The sequence below is a fragment of the Manihot esculenta genome, chromosome 2 (genome assembly GCF_001659605.2).
Source record: "Manihot esculenta cultivar AM560-2 chromosome 2, M.esculenta_v8, whole genome shotgun sequence".
In the NCBI taxonomy this organism is placed as follows: domain Eukaryota; kingdom Viridiplantae; phylum Streptophyta; class Magnoliopsida; order Malpighiales; family Euphorbiaceae; genus Manihot; species Manihot esculenta.
The window spans coordinates 34,627,594-34,653,268 of record NC_035162.2 but is presented as its reverse complement, the minus strand read 5'-3'; the positions used below and the strand labels follow the sequence as shown (position 1 = coordinate 34,653,268).

Sequence of the window (25,675 nt, the reverse complement as noted above, 5' to 3'; positions counted from 1 at the left end):
TCTACTAGAACTCAAACTTTCTGGTTGAACCATATCACTCAAAATCACAGAATTCGGGATCACCTCTTCTTGCTCATTATTCTCCCCCTGAAGAGGTGAGGGGTTGGTACTGAAGTAGGGTTCAGTTTCTCGGAAGGTAACATCCATACTAACGAAGTATTTCCTAGAGGGAGGATGATAACACTTGTATCCTTTCTGTGTTGGAGAATATCCAACAAACACACATTTAAGGGCCTTGGGATCCAGTTTTCCTGCCGTCCTAGTATGGACAAAGCAAACACACCCAAATACTTTTGGTGGAACAACGTATGAATTCTTCCCTTGTAAAACCGCCAAAGGACTCATAAAGTCAAGGTTCTTGAGAGGCATTCTATTGATAAGATAAGCAGATGCAAGAATTGCATCTCCCCAATATGCTTTGGGTAGATTCATGGTGAACATAAGAGATCGAGCTACCTCCAATAGATGCCTATTTTTCCTCTCAGCAACGCCATTTTGAGCACTAGTATAAGGACAACTAGTCTGGTGTATTATCCCATTATTCTCCAAATAAGCAGAAAAGCTACTATCCATGTATTCTCTTCCATTGTCAGTTCTCAAAATTTTCACCTTAGTATTAAATTGAGTACAAACCATCTTATGAAAGGATTGAAAACAAGAAAAGACATCACTTTTAGCTTTAATCAAATAGACCCAAGTCATTCGAGTACAACAATCAATAAAGGTGACAAACCATCGATTACCAGACAATGAGACAGTTTGAGTAGGCCCCCAAACATCAGAATGAATAGTCGCAAAAGGAATTTGACTTTTATTATGACTCAAAGGATAGGATGTTCTAGTGTGTTTAGCATACTCACAAGCATCACAAAATAGAGAATCAAACTGAGTTCTAGCAAACAAATTAGGATAAAGTTTTTCTAAGGCAAAGAATGATGGATGTCCTAACCGTCTGTGCCACTGTATTATTTCCTGATTGACATCTTTATTTTCTCCAAAACAGGCTTGAGATATCGAAGAACCTGGATCACCCTCCAACATATATAAGCCATCATGCAGTCTACCATTGCCAATCCTCTTTCCTGTGTGAAGATCCTGAATAACACAATGATCAGGAAAGAATTCAATTTTACAATTAAGGGCATTGGTGATAGCACTAACAGATAAAAGGTTGACAGGAAAGTGGGGAACATGGAGGACAGATGATAATTTAATATTGGATGTGCAAATAACAGAACCTGTTCCGGATATGGGAGTAAAAGAGCCATCAGCAATTTTGACACTATCTTTGGTTAGGGAAGGAAAATAATTGAGAAGGCCTTTAGACGAACCTGTCATGTGTCTATTCGCACCAGAATCGATAATCCATGGAATATTATGGAGAGATGAAGTATTACCTGACTTTACAACGTCAGATGTGGCACTAAAGAATGAGGAATCAGAGTTAGGAATCGAGATTCTTGTACCTTCTGCTATCGACACCCTTTTACCTTCTGCCATTGACACCCTTTTACCTTCTGTCATGGTAAAGGTTTATAAACGGTGACAGAATAGGAGGTATTCAAGGGTGTACACACAAGAGAGCCCAATCGATTCACCAAAAGGACCGGGTAGCAGCACGGGAAGGCCGGAAAGATGATCGGAATCGTCGCCGGAGTGATCGGAGCAGCAAAGCAGTGGCAGATGATGGGTCACGCGCCGGGAAGCGCCGGGTCACGCGCCGGGAAGCGCCGGGAAGCGCCGGGTCACGCGCCGGGAAGAGGTGGCGCGTGAGCCTCACGCGCAAGCTTTTCCGGCGTCGGGGCTGGTCGATCGGCCGGCGGCAGTCCGGCGGTTCTTCTGGTGCCGGCGGTGAGAGAGTGAAGGGCTCCTAAATGCGTTAGTACCAAAAAAGTAAATTTAGGGTTTTGAAACCCTGAAGAGGAAAAATTGAATTTGAACCCAAAAAATCAGGAAAAAGGCTCTGATACCATGAAGATTTTTGGAAGAATATTGAGTATTCTTGTATTTCACTCTTGATTTGTACAATATGTCTACATGGCTATTTATACACAAAGAATCATATCTAAACAGGAAGCAAATAATCAAATAATAATTACAGAGATAATTAAGGATCCTAATCAAATCAAATCAAATCCCTAGAATCAATTAGGATTAGCAAATAAGTCAACACATATTAATTAAGTAATATATTAAATTAATTCTTAATTTTTTTATAAATAAATTAAGCCAAGTAATACTGAAAAATGAATTAGGCACAAACATAATTCATAGTAGTCACTATTACACAATTTTATACCTTTTATTTTATTTCATTTACATAACGCATCTAAACTCTCATGTCTAAACTTTTATCATAACCTAGTATTTTCTATTTAGAAAGTTTACAAGTCTAACACATGGATGTGTATCCATTTCCAACACCCATACCCAAGCCCAAGTAGCAAAGATGACAGCCAAAATAAGACTTTGTCGCATGGATCCACATGTATATAGCATCCACCATTGGAGCCCAAGTACGAAAAATAGCTAGGCATGTTGGGCTGAATAGTGATAAACAAGGGCTGAAAAATAGTCTCTAGAAAGCAATTGTACACGCCTAAATAAGTTGAAAAAGAAAGGCTCCCACATTTTAACAAATGGATGAGGTAAATAAGATAATCTCGAAAGCATATGGAAAGAAGTTCTTGACACAGATTCAAATAGCAGCAGGCAACCAAAACTGGCTTGTAATGGCTGTAGTTCATTAAAATAACAGCCTATTGCTACATTTTTTTTTTTTTGAAAATTTTGCAAAGTTTGTGAAATGAATAAATATCTAAATGCATAAATAAAACTAAGATACACACCTAAATAATAAGCATAAATTCATAAAATAAAGACATTAAATCCATCATTCTTGGACATCATCAGAATAAAATATTACGTGTAGATAATAAAGAACCAACCTTACTACCACCCAAAACATAAAATAAAACAGAATAACTCAAAAACATAAAATAAAATAGAATAACTCAATCTTTGCACAACATGGATGCAGATTGCTCTCTATCACTTCAAATAAACATTCACTACTACATGATCTTAGCTCAAGAAAAGATTTGTAAAAATATAGAAAATTTGAAACGAAAATTGAGAGAATCCGTAAAACAGAATCCTAAAAAACCATAAACACAAAAATGAAATGAATTGATGGGGTCATCTTGATAAAAAATAAAAAGGTAAGGCACGAGTAAGAGATGGTAATGATAGTAATAGCCACTACTGTAAGTAACAAGCATAAACGACTAATATAGATGCTTTTCATTGCCAATACATAATGGGAGTAATATCTAAAGTGGCCTTTAAAAACTAAAAATAACAGCCATTACATTATCTAAGGCCATTTTCTAAAACCATGGTTCTAGCACACCATGGAGTACGACAAGCAAAGAAAAGTTGATTGGAGTAGAATTCCTTTAGCCATGTGGAATGTGGGAACGCTAACAAGGAAGTGGACAGAACTATACTCAATTAGGAGCAGAATTAGTAATGCTTACATCAAAATATACCAATTGTATGACAGGAGAGAAAATGAAATATACATCCAAGAGAATCAGTAATGCTTGCACCCACTTCTTTGTCGTCCTTTTATAACTCTAATAAATATTTAAGAAGGGCATGAATAATCCACCTCTCATTCTGATAACAAAGATGCAACCATATTTTTGTTCTATTTCTTTCTTTTTTCCTAACTAAGAGGGAGGGGATTGTCAAGAAGAGAGCCAATGATAGTAATTGTATGATCTCCCTATATGCCAAATACAAATAAAGTTCAACAGGACTCCAACTTTACTTGTGTTTTTAAACCACGTGGAAACCAAGCTGCCGCTTCCTTCTAGCACCAATCTAGAATTTGAACAATCCAGGGTTGTTTGGAACATAACCATCACATCTTCCAACTAATCATTCCTGTAATACCACCAAACTAGTGCCTATGTCCCAAGTCCCAAGTCCTGTTTCCTGATTACCCAAGCTATAAACAATGCAATCCCACCCCACTAAATCCCCATCATTCAATCAGCAGGAAGAGGCAACATGAAATTTGCACATCAAAAACACAAACTGATATTTTCAAACTAATCTTGTTTTGTAAGTGATTCCAACCAAGCCCAGCATAGAGCAAACAACTATTCTTTATTTCTAGCTTAAGAAAAGCTTGATGATGCACTTACCTTTGGAGCATGTATGGACAGAACATTAGTGAAGATCTTATATATTTCGTTGTCATCAGACCTCTTTGTCACTCTGAGTCCCTCAGTAAGTTGCTTCAAAGAGAGCGGCTGGAGGATGATAACATTTGAATTAAATTCTTAGATAGAACAAAAACAAGAGAACATGAAAGTATGTGCTTTAATTCATGCCTCAAAGCATAAATATCTCAGAAAATTTAGCAAGCCTTACCAGCTTAGCCAGACGACCAAAATTGGGGAGTATCATTGTCTGAAGTCCCAAAAAAAAAAAGGTTAACCCCAATTATCAACAAATGAAATAAAACCTTTCAACAGGTAACTTGATATGAAACATTCAAAAACTTACAAAATTCTCTCTCTCCTTTGACCCTGTTTCTACTTTGTTCTGGCCGCATATCAATACAACTGGACCTGATATTTTGTCAAACATTTCTTGCACCTTCTGGACAAAATCCTTGCGATTTGACTTGGGAACTGCCCTAGACAACCACAGAGATGAATCTTGAAAATACACAATAAGAGGTTGCATGGAATGCACAACCTGCAAATAAAGAAAGGACCAAAGATTAACATGCAAGAGCATACCGAGATCGCCTATGTTGATTAGAAATGTAAAGTTATCTAACTAGCATACCTCACACAGAGCCTCCATCGCAATGTAGCAATCTTCTGATTCTGTGTCAGCATCATGCTCAATGTCCTTAACTGCAAAAGATAGAAATTGCCACATTATTTACATCTAAGTGCATTCCTGTATGCAGTTATAGCTGAAATGATTTTGAACTTTCATGTGTTCAATAATAGATATGATGAGAAATCTCTTTGAGCGGTGCTTAGAAATAAAAACCTTTTTAACCTGATTGCCAAAAATTTTTCCTTCCAATATCATTTTCATTTTTCCAAACAATAAATGTAAGAACTACATACACCAGAACCAAAGCTCTCAAAATCTTCAACCTAATTTCTGAATCAAGTTATGTAAAAAAGGGAATAGGTGACATGAAATTTAACAATGTAACCACCAATGAGATTTAGCTCAGCAATAGTGGGATAAGGTCTCTCAAAATCTTCAAAATCTTCATACACTAGAACCAAGGCTCTCAAAATCTTCAACCTAATTTCTGAATCAAGTTATGTAAAAAATGGAATAGGTGACATGAAATTTAACAATGTAACCACCAATGAGATTTAGCTCAGCAATAGTGGGATAAGGTCTCAAGTTCAAGTTCCAGTCAAGGTCAAACGAACCGGAAAAACATCATAATAACACTATCATCATAATATCATAAGCTTCACAAGCCCAAGCATATTCTCAATTTTTAAATTACCAGCAAAAAATATATCACGTTAAAAATTTCTCGCGCATGTCTATTTTTCTAGCAGTCGCTTTTGCGTCCTTTTGCAACACAGTGGCTTATTTGACTTCTGCATGTTTTTGGCACATGGAGCTTTTAAAAGAATTTCTTAAACTTACATTTGGAAGTTTGGAGAGTATTTCTGTCCTAGACAGTGTCTTACAGCAGTTATTTTTTCTTCTTCATTTAATTATTTTGTCTCAGGAGGATGCCTTACATCCTCATTTCGCTCAGTCTCTTTTACTGCCTTGACAAAATTTCCATCATTCATCAACACAAGGGGTGAGATGAGATGAACTAAAAACCAGCTCAATAGATAGAATGAAATACATTTGAATTCAATACTAACCAGCTAACCAAATCCCTCCATATATTTTACCACATTGTACAAGTAATCTGGAATTCTGTGGAACTCTGAGGACAGGTTCACATGTCAAAATGTTTACTAACTGTCTAATTAAATTTGCATGCAGTTGAAAACAATACTTTGTACCCATTCACATATGAAGTATATTAAATTACCATCTATCCAATAAACTGGTGCTTTTGCAGGCTCCTCTTTAACCTTTTCATCCCTTTCTACATTTGCATTGCTGTCGCAAGTAAAATCCAAAATAACAGCAACGCGATCTCCATTCACCTCGTAAACCTCCCCACGTTGACCACTTGCCAAAGGCCTGAAAATATAATAGACTACTATTAAACCACAGATGTTAATATCATAAATTCAGAATAGCTGAAGGTACACGTATTATAGTTCAGTTTCAGTAAGATTCTTCAATATCTGGCATCAAAAAACTTCTGAGCATCAGCATATCAGTCCAAGTATCAATGTCTAATGTTCCAGGGTTTAATATAGGAACTTCTTCAAGCGTGCAGTAGATTAATTTCAAAGTAGATTAACAAGAATAATTGGCAAGTCCACATAGCACTAACCAAATAATAGCATCTAAGACTAGTCATATAAGCTGCTGAAAACTCAGAGCACTGAGTCAAAATAGATAATTCATGATTCCAAGATAAAGCCTCAGAAATTTTTTGAGAAAAAAAACGAGCTTATCCATTTGTTGGCATACCCAAACAGTATTTTGTAAGTTATTTAACCCTATCAAAAGTTGCTGTTGAGCTAGTGATTATTTTTATTTGAAAAAATATGGCACTCGGTCAAACCTAATACTCTGGAGTCTAGATAGTAACAGCTGTGCAGCAACACCCAACAAACACATCCACTCCAGTCGAGTCCATCTTTGTATTTCCCCATATCTATCTCAGTAGTCAGCCCTCCTCTAAACATTGTCTCTTCAACCCCCAACATTAACGGCCGATCGTTCACATAGATTGCTTTGTCAACTCATCTATTGCTGAAGGAAAAAGATGAGAGTTCAGGTCAATCCTTGATGAACAGTAATCTTCCATTGACATTCTCTTCACACCCAACACTCACTGCTGCTCATTCACTTACTTCTTTTCTTTGTCAACTCATGTATTACCAGAGGTAAAAAAGATAAGAGCTCCAGGTCATTCTTGATATAATCTAACTACGATAAGAAAATCTTCAGTGTTACTCCCACCATCCAAACTTTAACTGCCCCCTTCATAAGTATCTTTCAAGATCTCTATGTATCTAATGGATACTCCTTCCAATACTGCACCCATAGGCTATAAGCGTACCTTTCACTAACTTGATATATACTTGTATCACAGTTACTAAAAAACACAAGGTATAAAAAGCATTCTGGAGACTAGGCACAATTATGCACCACCTAAGAAATGTCGCAAACAAAAATAAAACATAACAAATGAAGCAAAATTCAAAAAACAAGAACTGATATCCATTTCAAAATTAAGATATTAGCACTATTTAACCAAATTGATAAAATTTAACAAGTTGAAAGGATCAATCTGAAGTTAACAATCTAACCACCAAGACGACAAACACAACCACAATCATGGAGCTGATCGAAAACATCAATTCCCCTTATTATAGTAACAATTTGAGAACTCTACCTAAAAACAGTGACTATTCTGATCCGTACACTACTTACACTATTTTAAAGAATTGACGCAAAATCCAAAATTGATATTAGCATTATTTAACAAACTGAAAAAAGTTAGTAATCTTCAAGGCATCAATATAACCACTAGGAGAAAAAGAGCATTAACAGACTCAATCTTAGAACATTAGTTCACTTGTTTTGATGACTTCAAGAACTCAAACTTAATATCATTAGTAATAACTATTGTTAAATTTGGGCCAGACCCAACTCACCCCAAAAGCTAGCTCAAGAGGGAGAAGTGCCTATGGCCCATATAAGGGGGCACATTACCCCTTTCCACAACTGATGTGGGATTCGATACACCCCCTCACGCCCAGAATTTTACTGGTGCATAACATATTTATGGGAGACCCAACATCGGATAGGGAGGCTCTGATACCATGTTAAATTTGGGTCTAGGCCTAACTCACCCCAAAAGCTAGCTCAAGAGGGAGGAGTGCCTATGGCCCACATGAGGGGCACATTACCCCTTTCCACAGCCGATGTGGGATTCAACACAACTATTAATTCATGAATTACACACCATTTCCAAGACTAACAAAATTAACAAATACTATGGCTGCCTGTCTAAATCAATATGTACTATATTCCAACTTTGCAAGACCAAAACGTAATCTTTCTATTAGCTATGTATATAAGATGTTCTTCAAGAATCTGGTTGGGATTAAAAAAGAAATAAAGAAAAAAGGAACACAAACAGAAACAGGAGAAGCAAGGGAAGGTGGGTTAGAGAAACAAAGATAAGTCGAATCAAGGTAAAAACAAAGATTTGAGGTCAATGGGTGTCAGAACCATAACAATCTGAGGATCTAATATGGCATGTGGTCCAGCAAGAACCTAACAACTTTTAATGCACTAATAATACATATCAATAGCCTCAGAACTTACGAACCTTTGTGCTGGTGCCAATTGCAAGTGACAAACCTTAACAGGGTAAAGGCTTGTGCAGTAGGTCCTTCGGTGCCTTCTGCCTAGACTAAGGTTATCCAACTAAACCCAAAACATGCTAGCAGCTACTAACTTATTCACCTTGCATTTCAAGCACATCTCATAATAAAATACCATAACACTCCTTTTTCTTTCTTCTCAATACTTGACATTGTTCAGAGAAAATAACCTCCATGGTCAACAAGGTAGCTCATAAAAGAAAGCAACAAAAGAAGTAGCTAGAATGTATTCTGAGTCAAGCAAATTTATAAATGACTTACTCTAGTAGATGCCAATATACAAATATTTGCATTTTCAAGTCTCATACAGAAATTATGTATTCAATTTAATTTCACATACACTAAATAAATGTCTGTCCTTTTATTGTCACATTGGAGGTTTTCTTCAAGCTTCTTGGCCTTTCAAATTTCAAAATCATCAACTAAAAGCATTAATTAAAAAATAAATAAAATGACATGAAATTTTCAACTCATAAAGAAGGTTTGTAGCATTCCAAATAATTATCCATTGAAGGCAAATACCACAATAGCTACGTAATGGATGAATAGTTCATTAATGGGAAGATGAGATAGCCCAAGAGGTGAAGAAGCTCATAGAAGCAGATCTAGTAGAAGTGGTTGAATACCCATAATGGTTGGCAAATGTGGTTCTCATGCACAAGAAGGATGGGAGGGTCAGGATGTATGTGGATTACAGGGATCTCAACAAGGCTACACCGGAAGATGATTTTCCATTGCCTGACATAGAAGTATTAATAGATAGCCAGCCAAGCCATATACTCCCTCATAGACAGTTTTTCACTGGCTCCAATCAGACCTTTATGGATTTAGTGCATAAGGTAAAGATGGCTAGAGGGGGACCTATTGCTATAAGGTTATACCATTTGGGCTATATAACATAACGACAACCAACCAAAGATGGCCATAAAGCTGTTTCATGGTATGATAAATAAATAATTACGGGTCTATATGGGTGATATGGTCGTCAAGTCAACAACTAGGCAAACAGCTTCTAGGAAAACCTCCAACCCCACCTCCTTTATCACTAAGCAAGGTCCTTTTCTTGATCTTGATTTGGTCTGAAAAGATTTAGCTACTCTTTAACTTTTATTCATATTATTCCTAATTGGAAGCCGTTACCACATACTAATTGGTCACCCTTAGAAAAAAAAATAGGGTGTGCTATGCAGTAAATAGTCATATGTAGCACATAACATGAAAGCTTTTTACCCTTCATAAAGTAATTACATCGCCTAGAGAGGACCAAGGTAGAAAATTAGTTACTAAGAAGTAATCAAGCAAAGATCAAGGCAAGAGAAGAAACACCGAAGTTTTTGTCTGCATGTTTAACTCTATAATCCCAACCATGGTAGGCATCTACTCTGCAACATAAGGTCATCACTGATAACAACATGGAAGAAACTAGGAGCCACCTTGGATCCTCAAATAGAAGATGAAACACAATGAAAAATGTAGATCCAATAAAATGCCAAGACTAGATGGCATTTGTGTGTTTATCTTCCAAACTTCAAACTTACCAACCCACCTGCCACGCATAGTAGTATATGCATTTTTCAGACCATCAGATGTCAGTATCTTGCCCAATATGATCCTGTGATGTAAAAGTTTATGTGGTGGATGAGCTCATGCTAAATGATTTTCAAAAGACAGACCATGGACAAGACCATCTCCTCAACAGATGCCCAACCAAAATAACAATATCAAACCAATTAAGAGCGTAGCAGTCTCAAGTCCAAATGTCAAACAAAATATGCAAGCTTGACAATAATCCATCACACTCTATCAAGGAGGAAAAATAAATAAAATACGCAAGTAACCTGATCATGAGTACAGACAACAAGATGGAGAAATAGCAAAATAATTATTAAAAAAATGAAGCAAACTAAGAATCTGCAAAGTGCTGCACATTCTTGTAAACACGGTACTCTGATTATAGAGTCACAATGGTCCAGCTCATTGGCTAGTTGGTAATGTCTCAAGCAACCAGAACGCAACAACCCAATCTGAAGCCAAATACATTGAACCCCAAAACCATGTGCAATAAACTTGTGCATGCATTTCTTTAATATTTCACCATGGAAAATTAATTCAGAATTGCATAAAACAGCAGAAAGAAGTAAACAAATTTATTAAAATTTTAAGCTCCTCATGAAGACAACAAAATTTGATAGGAGAGTTAGATATAACGTTGGGCAACAAAATTAACAAATTGATTCTAAATCTGAAATTTAGTTACTTTTTTTTTTCTACAGGCCAAAACTTGCATCCAAGACACAGGACAAATACCTGTCATTAGCTTCAATACACACAGAAGGGCCTATATACTTCACACGATCACCTGGTGAAAGAAAATATAAAAAGAATACAGGTGATTGGATGAACACAGATGATGATAAAAACAAAATCTGAAATTAAAATGAACTGAAAAATAGTACCAGCAATACCCCTAATTGGTTTAAACTTAAAATTTCCAATGAACTTAAAGAATAGAATCAATTTAAAGTTCCATAGGTTAAAAAGAAAAAAGCAGATATTTGGATTTGTTATAGAAGAACTCAAGAACAACTAAACCACCATAACATAAAAATAATTCCAGTAGGGCCGCCATTTGCATTCCTTCTAACCAACAGACCTCTATCTCCAGTTCAAGCATGCAAACACTCACTGGCATCGTGAAATTTGAACAAGATGTACCAGAAAGATATATGTGCACCATCTAAAATTTGTTTTAAAAAAAAAATCATAGACATCAAATTATTTGTCATGTCTATTGAAAGCCTGAACATTCTTGTATGTTAATGCCAGCCCCATGGATCAAAGCCAAAATCTACTAAACGCAGAGGAAAGAAGAAAAACTTGTATTAATGATAAGAAAAATTTTAATGAGAAAGAATTAAGGGAAGTACATCAAGTAGTATACTGCATTATCCTTAAAGAAACTTGATAGAGAATAACAAACATGTTGTGAAGCATGAAAGTTCTAGAATGAAAATAATAACAGGTGGTCACTGGTCAGCAAAAAGGTAGCCAAGAAATATAACCTCTCTTGAGTGGGCGTTTGGAGGAATCAGAAGACTCGGCAGCCTCAGGCCTAGAACCTTCCAGGGAACTATCTGATTCTCCAGATACTCTCTGCCATAGATGTAATTCCAGAATCATAAATTTGATCATAATTTTACAGTACATAACTAAAAGAAGAATTCTAACGTTCAAGACAATTGCTACAAGCTCTAGAAAATAAAGTTCCTATAACAACATGGAAGAGTGAGATCAATTTTTTATATAAAGGCAGCGAAAGACTGGAATAATCAACAATACAGAAAAAATTAAACATAAAATAAGTGCATACATTCTACATATATTCTTAGGGAGAAGCAATTTCCAAACATTGAGTGTGTGTGTGTGTATGCTTGTGTGCCAGGGAGAGTGTTGTTGCTGTTTCTATTGTTCATGTTCTTGTCCTTGCAGTGTGTTGGGGACAAAGAGAACTAGCCACCAAGTGTTCTTTTCGGCACACTTTATTCTATTATCAAAAAATTATTTGCAACTTCAAGCTCTTCAATGAATTATATATAGACTTCATGTGTGATGGAAAACATAGTTTTAAATAACGGCCATTAAGTTTTCTGTTCCATTTCTCTTTCAAATTTCAATCTTCCTTATATATTTCTCATGTAAACTTAGATCCATCATAAACTACTCTGTTTCCGAGCTTATTTCTTCTAAAAAACTACTCTATTTCCAAGCTTATTTCTTTTAAAAAGTTAGTTAAACCTTATCTATTTTAGTTTTTAGTTGTTTTTTCCCTTTTTTACAAAATTTTTTTGTGGATCAAAATGTTAGTTTTGAGTTAAAATTGTACTTTGAGCTAATAGTTTACTCAATCTATAAATATTATGTTGGTCTTTCTTATTTTAAACTATATGATGTTTAACTTAAGTTAAATAATCTATCTTTTATGTATTTATGTTTATTATGCATTAGTATGCATTGTTCTGAATTAAATCTAATCAATATCATTTCATTTATGAACTTTGCAAAATATTTTTAAAAATTTGTGTAGCAACAGGCCGTTACTGTTACCGTTACGTTACAGCCGTTGCAGACCTATTTCAGTTTCCTGACAATCAAGCATTGGCAGTGAAGTAAAACTCATACAGAGAGAGATATACCGCCAACAAAATTCATACATAGAGGTGTACCACCCACTCAAAAAGTACCACATATTCAACCACATACGAAAGAGAGGAGATTTTTGGTTGACTTTGACACAAGTATCCACAGCTTCATTCTTCAATGGCTAAATTGTACCATCCCAACCAGCCCAAATTCCTTTAATATGAGGCCCACAAATTCATTCTCTCGAAATAAGTTTTCAAACTTGAGGCACTAAATCACAAGACAAAGCTGTTGATAATCATCTTGAACCCACTTCACTCTAACAAAACCAATGTATGATTGTTAGGAACTGAAACCCTTTCAGCACTGTTATTAAAGAAATTAAGAAAGAAATAGGGAAAAGTAAAATAACTAGGAAGAAGAAGGAAAAGAAGAGAGATTTTAATAAAAAAAATAGATGGAATAGAGATTGAGGAAGAAAGACATTTTCTTGATTATTTTCTTGAATAATCTCTCTTTAGTTATGTAATTGTTATTTGTACAGCTTATTCCCTCGAAAGTAACTGTTACCGCCAGTTCCAACTCCTCCAACTGCTTTCAGCTCACCTACTAACTAACACAGTCCATCCTAACTTCCCTACCACCACTTTATACCATTACAACCTTTACTCATCCTCTATTACATCTCTCATTCACTTCAGTTCTCCTAATTATTTCTTCTTAAGCCTGGTTCTCTTGTATGTAACATTATCTCTCCCCCATGGCATGATAATGCGCAATGATGGGAAATTGCATCAAAAAGGAAGACTTTTCCTTCAATTTAGCATCTTCAACTGGAAGTGTACACTCGTAATTAACACAAGTTAACTTTCTTTATTTCTCCAAGCTACCAAACTCTGTTTCTTTGAGATCAAAATACCACTTGATATCCAGTCCAGCCATAAATATAATTATCTTTCTCATATTTTTCCTTAACAACTTCAGTGATGGAGAAGATTATTCTTGATAGAATTCTCATCATCAGTTCTCATAATTCCTTTGCAGTTCACTTTGGCATTTCCACAAACATTTCCAAATGGCTGAATCATCCATTGACAAGAAATATATTTCTTCCTGTCTTCTCCAAATTTCAAACTCATTCTCCTTATCACATCATAAGGTTACATGATCTCAACTCAAATATATTTTCTCCAAGAATCCAGTACTTCTCATCTTCATAAATTTCAAAATCTCCTCCTCTCATCAAAATATTCCCAGCAAGAAGAACATCATTTTGGTTTCTTGAAATTTTGATAACACCTTCATTGTTAAAAAGTCAATATGCCTTGACAGCACTATTGATACCCATGTCATCTTGAATCAAAAATTGAATTTTACCATCTGACTGACTATTGCAATGCTCAATTCTGAAATGACCCCTTCAAGCTTTTGTTGTTCATCATCATCCTTAATGCAAGAACTCAGCGTTAACTGTTTATCGGAATTGACTGAACACTCCCAAGTTCTTTCTCACGAATTTCAGCAAATTGAAGGGCAACAAGAGTACCATTTGAGCTGAAAATTCCACATCTTCAACAAACCGTTGAGAAGCACCTCTGCCATCCATTCTAGCAGCATCACCATCAGTACTACTGGCTAGCCCTTAATCTCCATTATATTTATTATCCAGGATTCATATTCTTCAAGAATTGGATTCTTGGTCTCCTTTAAGACTGCCTTATTTCATCAATTCTTCAATTCTACAATCCCTCGACAGTTTTCTTTTGACCTTATTGGAGAAACCTCATTTGTTTTCCAACTCAGCCAACCACAACAGATCTAGCCATAATTATGACTCCAAAGGAATCAGACCGTAGGTAATTACCACTTGAAACATTGCTAAACTAATGGCCCAGTTATCAAAGAGATTGAGAAAGAAACAGGGAAAAGTAGGGGGGGAAAGGGAAGAAATAGAGGAACAGAAGGAAAGTTAGAGAGAATTAGGGACAAAATAGAGAGAGCAGAGATTAGGAAAGATTCGTTCTTGATTATTTTCTTGAAGAATCTCCCTTTAGTTAAATAGCTGTTATTTATACAGATTATTTAACTACTTCCAGCTCACCTGCTAACTCACGTAGTCCATCCTAACTTCCCTACCAACTCTTTATACAATTACAAACTCACTCATTCTCTATTACAGCTCTTATTCATTGAATTTGCCTAATTGTTTCATCTTAAGCCTGGTTCTCTTGTATGAAGCAATATATCCTCTCAATTGAAAAAACAATGAATAAAAGAAGAATCAGGTTTAGTAGCTTGAAGCACTCCTGAACTCACTGAGCCAGCATATTAGCTTCCCCTAAGTGATTGATACCTCCTATAGAAAATACAATTGCTCTATGATGCCTGGTAAATAACATGGATAAACTATCATGATTAATAACATCAATAATAGGTTTATATCAACTCTGAAATACAAATTTCTTAATTATTGTGACACCAATAGAAAAACAACATATTTTCTCATCAATAGTCAGAATCTTAAAAGTTAATCAAGTTTACATGGGAAACACAACCACATAACCCACTTGATGAGCACCTTCAATAGCTCAATCAAAGTATGAATCTCAACAGATCAATCTTGAGTCCATCCAATCCGGATTCCATAAAACTAATTAATTAGAAAACACACCTTCTCAAAATCTTCAAGATTGTAAGGAATAAGCTTCTTAAGAGCTGCTTCAGCAGTTGCCTGCACATCAACCACATCATCGTCACTGCAATCAGATTTTGCCTCAGCACTGCTTGTCCAATCCTCTTCATTAACTGTGTCATTCTCATCCTCTACCTCTGACTCTGAGGTACACTCCTCCGCAGATCCTGTATTATCCTCCGATTCAGATTCTGATGAGCAATCATCACCAAAATCCTGAAACATAATCAATAGAACATTGACCAAAAAAAGTGTCAAATACAAGAAATTCAGAAAATATTATATAGTAGTAAATTCCTAAATTATCCTAATCTTACAAAAGGAGCAAGGACGCTGCTATCAAGAACAACTAAAGGAACTTGCAGATCTCGTGCAAGTGCTCTGACTACTCTCTCGCGATAAAGCTCAGTACCTGTAGATGGTACCATTAAAAACTGATTTCAGAATATTAACCAGACAATTAATCATTATTTTCAGTCAAGTAGTCCATATTTTAGGACCCGAGGTATGTGATTGACCTGGAACACTCTGAAGCAATATTCTCCCACTTGAAGACGTCAAACGAGCCCCATAGGAAGCAGTGAATTTCTTATGTTTCAAATGGGATGCAACACATTCCACCAAAACACTTTTGGTATTCTCACTACAAGATAGAATACAGCATTATTTTAAAAATAAGCAATAACATATCAACAGTAAAACCAGATAACATAAAGAGTAAAATGGAATGATAACAAATAAATGGAACTAGTATTTACTTAATATAGTAAGGAAAAGTCTCCCAAGAAACATGTATTCTCTCCCATGGAATAACCCTCCGCAAAATTTCATTTTTAAACCTTTCACGTCTAGACAAAAATGGAGATTCCTTCCTTTTACTTTCTATCGCAAGCTTCTCATTGTGAAGCCATTCCTTTTGATCCTGTTCTGCAAGCCGAGCATGTGCATTGGAGTGAACTGCTTCTTCCTTAGCCACTTCCCGCTGAGCCTTTCCATTATCAAAGTTGACCCCATCTTTTCCAGATGCTTGTTTATCCTCACTGGTATTTCTCCCATCACTTTCAGAACTATAGAAGCGTAATTGACGATTAGTCAAATGTGTACTATGCCTCACACATGAACCGGAAAAATTAAATCCCAGAGCAATCCCCTGTGATGAAAATGAATCTAATGGGTATCTCTTGATGAAAGCAAGATTTGAAGTGCGGCCTGCTACTTTAGTTATATGCCTAAAAGATCGAGAACAACCATATTCCTGGAGTTTTGACCTAGCATAATGTTTAGATGCCAGAAAGACCAAATCCCATCTCCGATTTCTTCCATTGATTATACTTGTATACATTGCAGCTTCTTACTCTCCTGACACACAGCAACAAGGGAGAGCATTTTTCAAAAAATTGAAAAAAAAGTTGAATACGAAGGCCAAGATCAACACATCAGTAAATTTGCCCAAGTAGAACATTCTGGTTCTGGGGACAATGAATTGTGGCAACAAATCGTTATATGATACAATTAAATCGAAGGTGAATTGGGTTCAGCGAACTTTGAAAGAATAGGAATAGAAATAAAAATAAACAGAACAAAAATGCAGGAATGTGATAACTGCTACAATAGGATGGTGCTCAATATTTAAAAGTTCACATACGATATTTATTTGAAACAGGACACAACTCATGCAGCATATAGATGCACTTATCTCAATCACATAAAGAGATCAATGCACCACAGAAAATAAAATTATAAACATAAATTCAGGAAATTGAATAGCAAAATTGAGCCAAATTTTCTCTTTTCATATTCAATAAATTACTTCTTTTGCATATTTTTATCAAGCATGAATAAACATGACAATGGAAATACAGATATATATTGAAGAGAGGAGAGAGAGAGAGGAAAGAATTACAAATGGCGAAGCTAATGCTGATGCCAGGGCCGTTGTCTGTGCACTTGAAATCGATGTTGCAATGCAGAAGAGCCAAAAATCGAAGCTTTGGAATTACAGTTGAAGGTAGGGTTGTTGAATAATGAAAGGGGGCGATATTAGGGCGGAGAAAATAGAAATTGGACTAATTGGAAGAAAATGAATAGAAATTAGACAACCTTTAACATGATAAACGAACAGAGGGAGAAGAAGGGAAGGGGAGAAACGCAAAGGCGACAATGGAAGCGTGTGTGTGAGAGAGAGAGAGAGACAGAGAGAGTAGATTAGGGTTGAGAATTCAGTGACAGAGGAAGAAAGGCAAAGACGAGGGAGAAAAAGATGGAAGAAACAAAGGGAAGAAGAAGGCGATAGCCTAAATTAAAACGACGACGTTTAGTTTGAAAAAAAAGGCCTGAGTTCTCCTTCGGTCTATCCTTTATAATTGATCGATAGGGCCGGTGTACGGGTTAAAACCCAGCCTGGACAAGCTTAGGCTTTAAAGGTTCAGCTCAGGCAGCCAGCCCTTGTAATATAATTAACACTATTTTTTAAATATCAAATAAAGAACAATAATTCGCGGATTGTTACATAGGATTGTGCAATCAGTCAGTTCAGTTTAATATCTGATGACCGCTGAGTTTCACCGCCCCGATACAAGGTCAAGCCCAGGATGACGGCTCTAGTCTGAGGTTCATGAAGCCTCTTAAATGGGCCGGCCCAGACCATTCGGCCTCGAAATCAGGTCTCCCTTGGGTCTCAGTCTCCTCACCCCCAGCTCAGTCATAAGACCTAGCAGGAGAAGGAATAACCGGCCCACTCACGCAACATATCTATTTACACGCGTGCCGAGAGAGAATTAAATGGTCGTTCAGCATGGAGCAGATGTCTGACACTTTCGTACGTACGTATCCATATGACATAGACAGGTGGCCGAGTAGCAGTAAGGCCATTGGACGTCACTAACGGACAAAAGAAAAGAATAAAAGGAGAGGAGCCCCCTCCTCTCAGATCAAGCTTACTCAACCATTGTAAACCTATTTTCTCTGGATCTCAAAATATCAATTGGCGCCGTCTGTGGGAACGAAGAAGATCTTTTCATCGCCGTAGTTCCACTCTTACAAAACCCACTGAGATTCATAATGGCCAACCGTAATGAAAACAACATTACCAATACCCCCAACAATCTAAGCTCTGCCCAAGAGGGGCAACAGTTCTCTTTCTCCAGCCCTGCGACTCCCAATAGTCAGCCATCAATCCCTTTTAGTCCCTCGCTGAGCTCGGCAGGGAATGTACCCAGAACCACCTTATCAAACCAAGACCTCCAAGCCATGGCCCTCCAGTTACAAAACACCGCCCACTGATTGGGGCAAATGATGCAACAGAGGGGCCTTAGTACCCCAGTGAATGTGTTGCCTGTGATAGAAGCAACCCGAACCAACGAACCCCAGCCTACCTTTAATCACCCCCAAACAAACAGCAGAGAAACTGGAGAAAGAGGCAGAAGGGCCAGTGAAGAGGAAGAGCCGGAGGCTAGAGCCCGTGGAAGAAGGGTAAGGGAGTTGATAGAAAATGATGAGGCGGAAAGTTACTCAGTCAGAACAACCAGGAGAGCAGAAAACAAAGAATGGGACGAGGAATATCGTGTGGAGAAGAGGCCCAGGCAAGAAGAGAAAACGTAGATCAAAAACTGCAAAAAAAATGAGAGAACAGCTCTTGGCAGAGTTAGGGGCGAAGGACCACAATCATGCCCTCTTACCCACATCCTCGCCTTTCTTGCGATGGGTACAGCAGGAGGCCATCCCCAAAAAGTTCATGATGCCACCTATGGCAGCATATGACGGAGCGGGAAATCCAAGGGAGCATGTCCTTAACTACAAAACTTTCATGGAGCTGCAGACCTTATCGGATGCCTTGATGTGCAAGGTATTCCCTACGACGCTCACAGGGCCAGCACGGGCGTGGTTCAACAGCCTAGAAGCTGGAAGTATCAGGAGTTTTGGAGATTTGGCTAACGTTTTCATCAGCCGGTTCATAGTCAGAGTACCAGCTGACAGGAAAACCAGTTACTTGGAAACAGTCAGGCAGAGGAGGAACGAATCATTGAGGGAGTATGTAGCCCGTTTCAATACGGAGGCCCTGCAGATCCCCGAGCTGGATGAAGGCAGAGCAGTGGAAGCCATGCAGAAGGGGACAACCTCCCCCGAGTTCTTCGGCTCATTGAGTAGGAAGCCCCCTACCTCGCTGGCAGAACTGATGAAGAAGGCAGAAAAATACATAAGGCAAGATGATGCCTTGATGATGAGCAGATTCGCCAAGGAGGCAGCAGACAGGGGAAAAGCCCGAAAAGAAAGGAGGCTGGAAAGACATGAGAAGAGGTCAAACAAAAAGCTTGAGACATACAGACAACCCTGGGACTGGAGGGACCAAAGACCATTTCCTCCACAAGTTCCAGAGACCCTGACCCCTCTCAATGCCTCCCGAGCCGAAGTGTTCATGGTAGTTCAAAACAAGGAGTTTCTCTAATGGCCGAAGCCCATGAAGACTGAAGCAAGCCAAAGAGATCCTAACAAATACTATCAGTACCATTGAACACACAGCTATGACACCAACAATTGTTACCAGCTGATCAGCGAAATCGAAAGGCTGATTAAAAGGGGACACCTTAGGAACTTTGTGAAAAAGCTGGAAGGAGAAAGGCCTCAGCAGAATCCTACAACAGAGAGACCTCGGAGGACGGGGGCAGGACCCATGAATGACGGCTTCAGTGGAACCATCAATATGATTGTCGGGGGGACTGGAGGTCGGATGAGTAAGAGAGGAAGAAAAAGGGGCCGAGAGGGGGAAGGTAGCAGTGCTGAAGTCATGCAAGTAGCAGAGCATTCCCCCGCGGTCATCTCTTTCTCCCCAGAAGATGCCCATGGCATTCAGATGCCTCACGATGATGCCCTCGTTATCGAAGCCGTCATTCAAAACTACCGAGTCAGGAAGATCCTGGTCGACGACGAAAGCAAGGTGAACTTATTGCCGTACAGGGTCTTCCAGCAAATGAGAGTCCCTGAAGAGTAGTTAGTTCGGGATCAGGCCCCGGTGAAGGGGATCAGAGGAGTCCCGGTACCTGTGGAAGGAAAGGTGAAATTGGCTCTGACCCTCGAAGAAGCACCCTTGGCTCGAACGCACTACGCAGTGTTCTTGGTAGTAAAGCTTCCCCTGAACTATAATGCCATATTGGGAAGGCTGGTTCTGTACGATTTTGAGGTAGTGACCAGTATCAGATACCTGGCTATGAAGTTCCCAACCGAAGCAGGAGTGAGAGTAGTCAGAGGGAGCCAGGAAGAGGCGAGAGCAATATACCTAGCCACAGTGTTGGAACCGAGCTCGGTAGAGGAAAAATTTGACTCGAAAGTCCTGGAGGTCCGGGATGAGAAGAAAGAAGCCAGAACGGAACCAGTTGGAGAACTGGAAATCTTCCCCTTATCAGAAACAGAAATAGACAAGGTTTTCAGCCTCAATGCTGCCTTGACTGACGAACAGAAAGCTGAAGTAATAGCCCTGATCCGAGGTCATTCCCCAAGCTTCGCCTGGAAGCCATCAGACATGCCTGGGATAGACCCTGAGGTGATGACCCACAAGCTGAACGTCCTCCCCGAAGCTAAGCCGATAAGAAAGCAGGGTTTATTAGGGAAGTCATGTACCCACAATGGCTAGCAAATCCTGTATTAGTGAAAAAAGCCAATGGCAAGTATAGGATGTGTATAGACTTTACCGACCTGAACCAGGCATGCCCCAAAGATTGTTACCGCCTCCCTGATATTAATAAAATGGTTGATTCTACGGCTGATTTTGATTATATGTCGTCTCTGGATGCGATGTCTGGTTACCACCAAGTCCCAATGGACAGTTCAGATGAGGAAAAAACCTCTTTCATAACAGAAGATGGGACTTACTGTTACAAGGCCATGCCTTTTGGGCTGAAGAACGCTGGGGCAACATACCAGAGATTGATGAATAAGATTTTCAAAGACCAGATTGGTAGGAATGTTGAAGCATACGTGGATGATATGGTGGTAAAAAGTCCAACTTTTCAGCAACACCTGATAGACCTGAGGGAAGAATTCAAGGTATTGGAGCGATACAGAATGAGGCTGAATCCAGCAAAATGCACTTTCTTCATCATGGGAGGAAAGTTCCTGGGTTACATGGTGAGTGGAAAGAGTATTGAGCCCAATCCGGAGAAGGTAGAAGCCATATTGAAAATGCCTGAGCCGACCTGTATAAGGGATGTCCAAAGACTCACTGGAAGGGTAGTAGCGCTTAATCGTTTCATGTCAAGGTCGGCAGAAAGGTGCCTACCATTCTTCAAGAAGTTGAGAAAAGTTTTGAATTTCAAATGGACCGAGGACTGTCAAGAAGCTTTCAAATAGCTCAAGTGCTATCTTAGTTCGCCGCATGTACTTAGTAGTCCGCTGGAAGGGGAAGAGCTCTTGATCTACTTGTCAACTTCGGAACAAGTGAGCAGTGACGTACTAGTGAGAGTGGAAGGAGGAGAGCAGAAGCCAATATTCTATGTCAGCAAAGTGCTCAAAGATGCTGAGACAAGATATCTGAACGTCGAAAAAATAACATATGCTCTATTGCTAGCAGTCAGAAAATTCAGGGTTTACCTAGAAAGCCACCAAGGAGTAGTGATGACAGACCAGCTGTTGAAGAAAATTCTCCACAGACCAAAAACTTCAGGTCGGATGCTGGCTTGGTCTATTGAGATTAGCCCCTACTGCTTAGAGTACCGACCTCACACAACCATAATATCTCAAGCTCTCGCCGACTTCATAGCGAAGTGCTCCTTCAATGAAAAACAAGCAGAACCTGGTGAGACATCCTCGGGAGCATTAGAAGGAGAAAGAGAAAGGCAGTCCCCTCGAGAATTCAACTGGAAGTTGTATGTGGACGGGGCATCCAGCGCTGGGGGCAGCGGCGCAAGAATAATGCTGAAAGGACCTAAAGGGTTCAAAGTTTGCTATGCTCTGCGTCTGGAGTTTAATGCCTCCAACAATGTAGCAAAATATGAAGCCCTAATAAACGGGATGCTGATCGCAATGGAAGTAGGAGCAACCGACCTCGAGATAAATAGCGACTCCCAGTTAGTGATCAGCCAAATAACGGGGGCATATCAGGTAAGAGACCCGACTATGCAGAACTACTTGGCAAGGGTAAAGGCCATAGAGGCCGAGCTAGGAATCCAAGGGATCATGGTAAGATACCAAAGAATACCTTGGGAAGAAAACGAAGAGGCAGACCTACTCAGTCGACTGTCTGAAGAAGAGCTGGAACAGCTCCCGAACGAGGTGTACATACAACATATCAGCGCTCCTGCCTTTGACAAAGCAAACACCGTAATGGAGATCGAGGAAAAATGGAACTGGATGACCCCATACCTCGATTATTTGGAGAAGGGAAAGCTCCCTGAGGACAAAGCTGAGGCAAAGAAAATTGTGGCTCGGGCTGCCAACTACCAAGCGGTAAGGGGAACCCTGTACCGAAGAGGGAAGTCCAGCCCATGGCTCCGGTGTGTGAGCCCGGAAGAAGCTGTAAGGGTGGTGGAAGAAATACACCAAGGAATCTGTGGAGCCCATGAAAGAGCAGGGACATTGGCAAACAACATATTCAGACAGGGATACTACTGGCACACCGTCAAAAGGGAGGCCGAGGAGTTTGTCCGTAGATGTGATGTATGCCAAAGGTTTGTCAACACCATCAACGTTCCACCACACCTCAGTCCAGCATATCCAGCCTATGGCCATTCTTGCAGTGGGGCATAGACATCCTAGGGCCTTTTCCCAAGACCACAGGACAGAAGAAGTTTGTAATAGTGGCTATGGAGTACTTTTCAAAATGGCCAGAGGCAGAGGCAGTCCCCACAATTATAATAAGAAAAATGATAGATTTCGTCTGGGGCAACATTATCTGCAGGTTTGGCATACCGAGGGTGCTCATATCAGACAATGGCAGGCAATTTGATAGCAATGCTTTCAGGGAATTCACGAGAAATATGGGCATATGACATAAATTCTCCTCAGTGGCCCATCCCCAAACCAACGTCCAAACAGAGGTCACCAACAGAGCTATCCTCCAGGGACTGAAGAAGCGATTAGATGGGGCAAAGAGAAATTGGGCGGATGAGCTCAACAGTATCCTGTGGACATTCAGAACTGCGCCTAGAACGCCGACCAAAGAGACACCTTTCACGCTTGCGTTTGGTACTGAAGCTGTATTTCCAATAGAGCTGCAAGTCCCTACACATCGAGTCCAGTTCAATAGCGAGAACACCAATGATGATAAACTGAGAAGTAACCTAGATGCCCTAGAGGAAGTAAGAGAAGAAGCTCATATTCGTACCGCTGTATATGAACAGAGGGCGGCTCGCTACTACAACCAAAGACTCAGGGAAAGGTGCCTAAAGATAGGAGACCTAGCGTTGAGAAACCTGGAAGCCACTGGAAAAAGAGCTGCAGTGGGAAAACTAGCGCCTACCTAGGAGGGCCCTTTCAGAATAATCAAAGTGATCAAACCAGGCGTGTATCGAATTGGGGACATGCAAGGGAACCCTGAGCCTCATGCTTGGAATATCCAGCATTTGAAGAGGTGTTTTCCTTAAAGCCCTACCAAATGTAAAGTGAACAGCTGTACTTTAAAATGTGCAAATAAAATGAATATTATTATTAAATGATGTTGTTTGCCATGACTTGTTTTGCCTTCTTTAAAAAGAAAAAGAAAACATACATGAACAAAGTGCCTGAATCTTGTTCAATGCCTCAGTTAGGTGGGTGACCGGGCTCAAAAATGACCCCGGCACCACAAAACCGGCTGAGATGATGAAGCGACAGTAAGGTCAAAGTGCCTGAATCTTGTTTAAGGCCTCAGTGAGGTGGGTGACCGGGCTCAAAAATGACCCCGGCACCACAAAACCGGCTGAGATGATGAAGCGATAGTAAGGTCAAAGTGCCTGAATCTTGTTCAAGGCCTCAGTGAGGTGGACGACCGGACTCAAAAATGACCCCGGCACCACAAAACCGGCTGAGACGATGAAGCGACAGTAAGGCCGAAGTGCCTGAATCTTGTTCAAAGCCTCAGTGAGGTGGGTAACCGGGCTCAAAAATGACCCTGGCACCACAAAACCGGTTGAGATGATGAAGATCGGGCTCCAAAATGACCCCGACACCCTAAAACCAATGAAAAGCTTGAATCTGAACAAAGCCAAAGAGCCTCGAGACGGTGGCCAGGCAATAAAAAAAAGGGGGGCTCAAAACTTCAAGCAAGTCTAAAAATCGGAGAAGAACAGTGCAGGCCTGAAAAGGCTGAACCCCAAGCTGAGATACACATATTTGAGCTCGGAAGGACTAAGCGAGGGAAGAGCCAAACTCGAGAAAGCCGAATGGCAAAATAGAAGTTACAAATTCCCTCTAACCCAAAGAACAAGAAGAAATCGAAGGCATGAGTAGACGAGCAAAGCCACAACCCCAGCTCCACAAAACACAGAACAGAAAACAAAACCAAGAAGACAAGCTCATCATACTAAGAAAGTATATGATCTAACCTACTTTGATTATATAAAAATTATACGCCCAAGCTTGCGTTACTGATGAATCAGCGAAATAAAAAACAGGAACACCTTTGCAAAATTAGGAAAATTCACAAGTTAGAAGTTTAGTCAATCACTAAAATTCCAGCCCGGATTAACTCAAGGGAGGAAAGATTGGTAACGGGGCTGGTCAGCCTAGTATAACTAAATTCCTTGAAAAATTACTGAGCGATCATATGGCCTAAGAGCTTCTATCCTTAATGTAAATCAAGCCAGAAAAAGCTTACTGATAGGAGAAACAAATTAGGCCCTTCACAGGTCAAACTTTGAATAGGTTAAGCAGCTTAGTAGAACCAGAAAAACAGACAAAAGCAAAAATAATTCAAGTGTGAACACAAACAAAAGCCAGATCTCATTAAAAGAAAAGTAAATTACAACTTTATTTAATCATCTAAAATTATAGGAGGAAAGATCATCCGTAAAGGACTTACATCACTAATTACATCACTATTTACATTGTCACCTACCCTACTGTCCTTGGGAAGCCCAGTGCCCTCCTGCTCTGACCCCCCGGTACCCATGAAAGGCACTATCTCCCCTCCCCGGGGTCCAGTATCTTCTCCTTGGGACTCGGCATCCTCTCCCTGAAGCCTAGCATCGCTCTCTTTAGACTCGCTGCTCTCTCTTTCATCCACTCCCTCAAGCTCGGCATCCCTTTCAAGAAGTCTAGTTGCAGTGCGAGGAGCTCCTTTAGG

General features: G+C 39.3%; 2 protein-coding genes across 5 annotated transcripts in view; one reads left to right on the top strand and one right to left on the bottom strand.

Annotated features, from left to right (window-relative positions):
- The window catches only part of LOC110609281, a 31,951-nt gene extending 14,238 nt beyond the window's left edge, over nt 1-17,713 (bottom strand). Inside the window, exons 1-13 of one of the 4 annotated variants that reach the window (XM_043952012.1) lie at nt 17,327-17,713; nt 16,182-16,782; nt 15,942-16,066; nt 15,741-15,835; nt 15,403-15,639; nt 11,654-11,744; nt 10,899-10,950; nt 10,138-10,203; nt 6,110-6,264; nt 4,867-4,937; nt 4,579-4,773; nt 4,444-4,482; nt 4,215-4,322 (exon numbers count right to left, since the gene is read on the bottom strand). In XM_043952012.1, coding sequence (XP_043807947.1) covers nt 4,215-4,322; nt 4,444-4,482; nt 4,579-4,773; nt 4,867-4,937; nt 6,110-6,264; nt 10,138-10,203; nt 10,899-10,950; nt 11,654-11,744; nt 15,403-15,639; nt 15,741-15,835; nt 15,942-16,066; nt 16,182-16,765 — 1,818 coding nt within the window. In that variant the 5' untranslated portion in view covers nt 16,766-16,782; nt 17,327-17,713. The remainder of the gene's footprint in view (nt 1-4,214; nt 4,323-4,443; nt 4,483-4,578; nt 4,774-4,866; nt 4,938-6,109; nt 6,265-10,137; nt 10,204-10,898; nt 10,951-11,653; nt 11,745-15,402; nt 15,640-15,740; nt 15,836-15,941; nt 16,067-16,181; nt 16,783-17,326) is intronic. The other 3 variants (XM_043952007.1, XM_021748745.2, XM_021748746.2) reach the window with 3 other exon arrangements.
- Nucleotides 17,714-23,343: 5,630 nt separating this feature from the next.
- Nucleotides 23,344-23,876, top strand: LOC122723091. The gene is made up of 2 exons (XM_043953846.1): nt 23,344-23,450; nt 23,549-23,876. The coding sequence occupies exons 1-2, from the start codon at nt 23,344-23,346 to the stop codon at nt 23,874-23,876; spliced, it is 435 nt and encodes a 144-aa protein (XP_043809781.1).
- The last annotated feature ends 1,799 nt before the right edge of the window (nt 23,877-25,675 follow it).

Bases quoted from the DNA above. Each gene is read 5' to 3' on its own strand.
- LOC122723091 (XM_043953846.1), top strand. From the start codon at position 23,344: ATGGCAGGCAATTTGATAGCAATGCTTTCAGGGAATTCACGAGAAATA. The intron at 23,451-23,548 runs GTCACCAACAGA...GTGGACATTCAG, and splicing joins AAACCAACGTCCAAACAGAG to AACTGCGCCTAGAACGCCGA.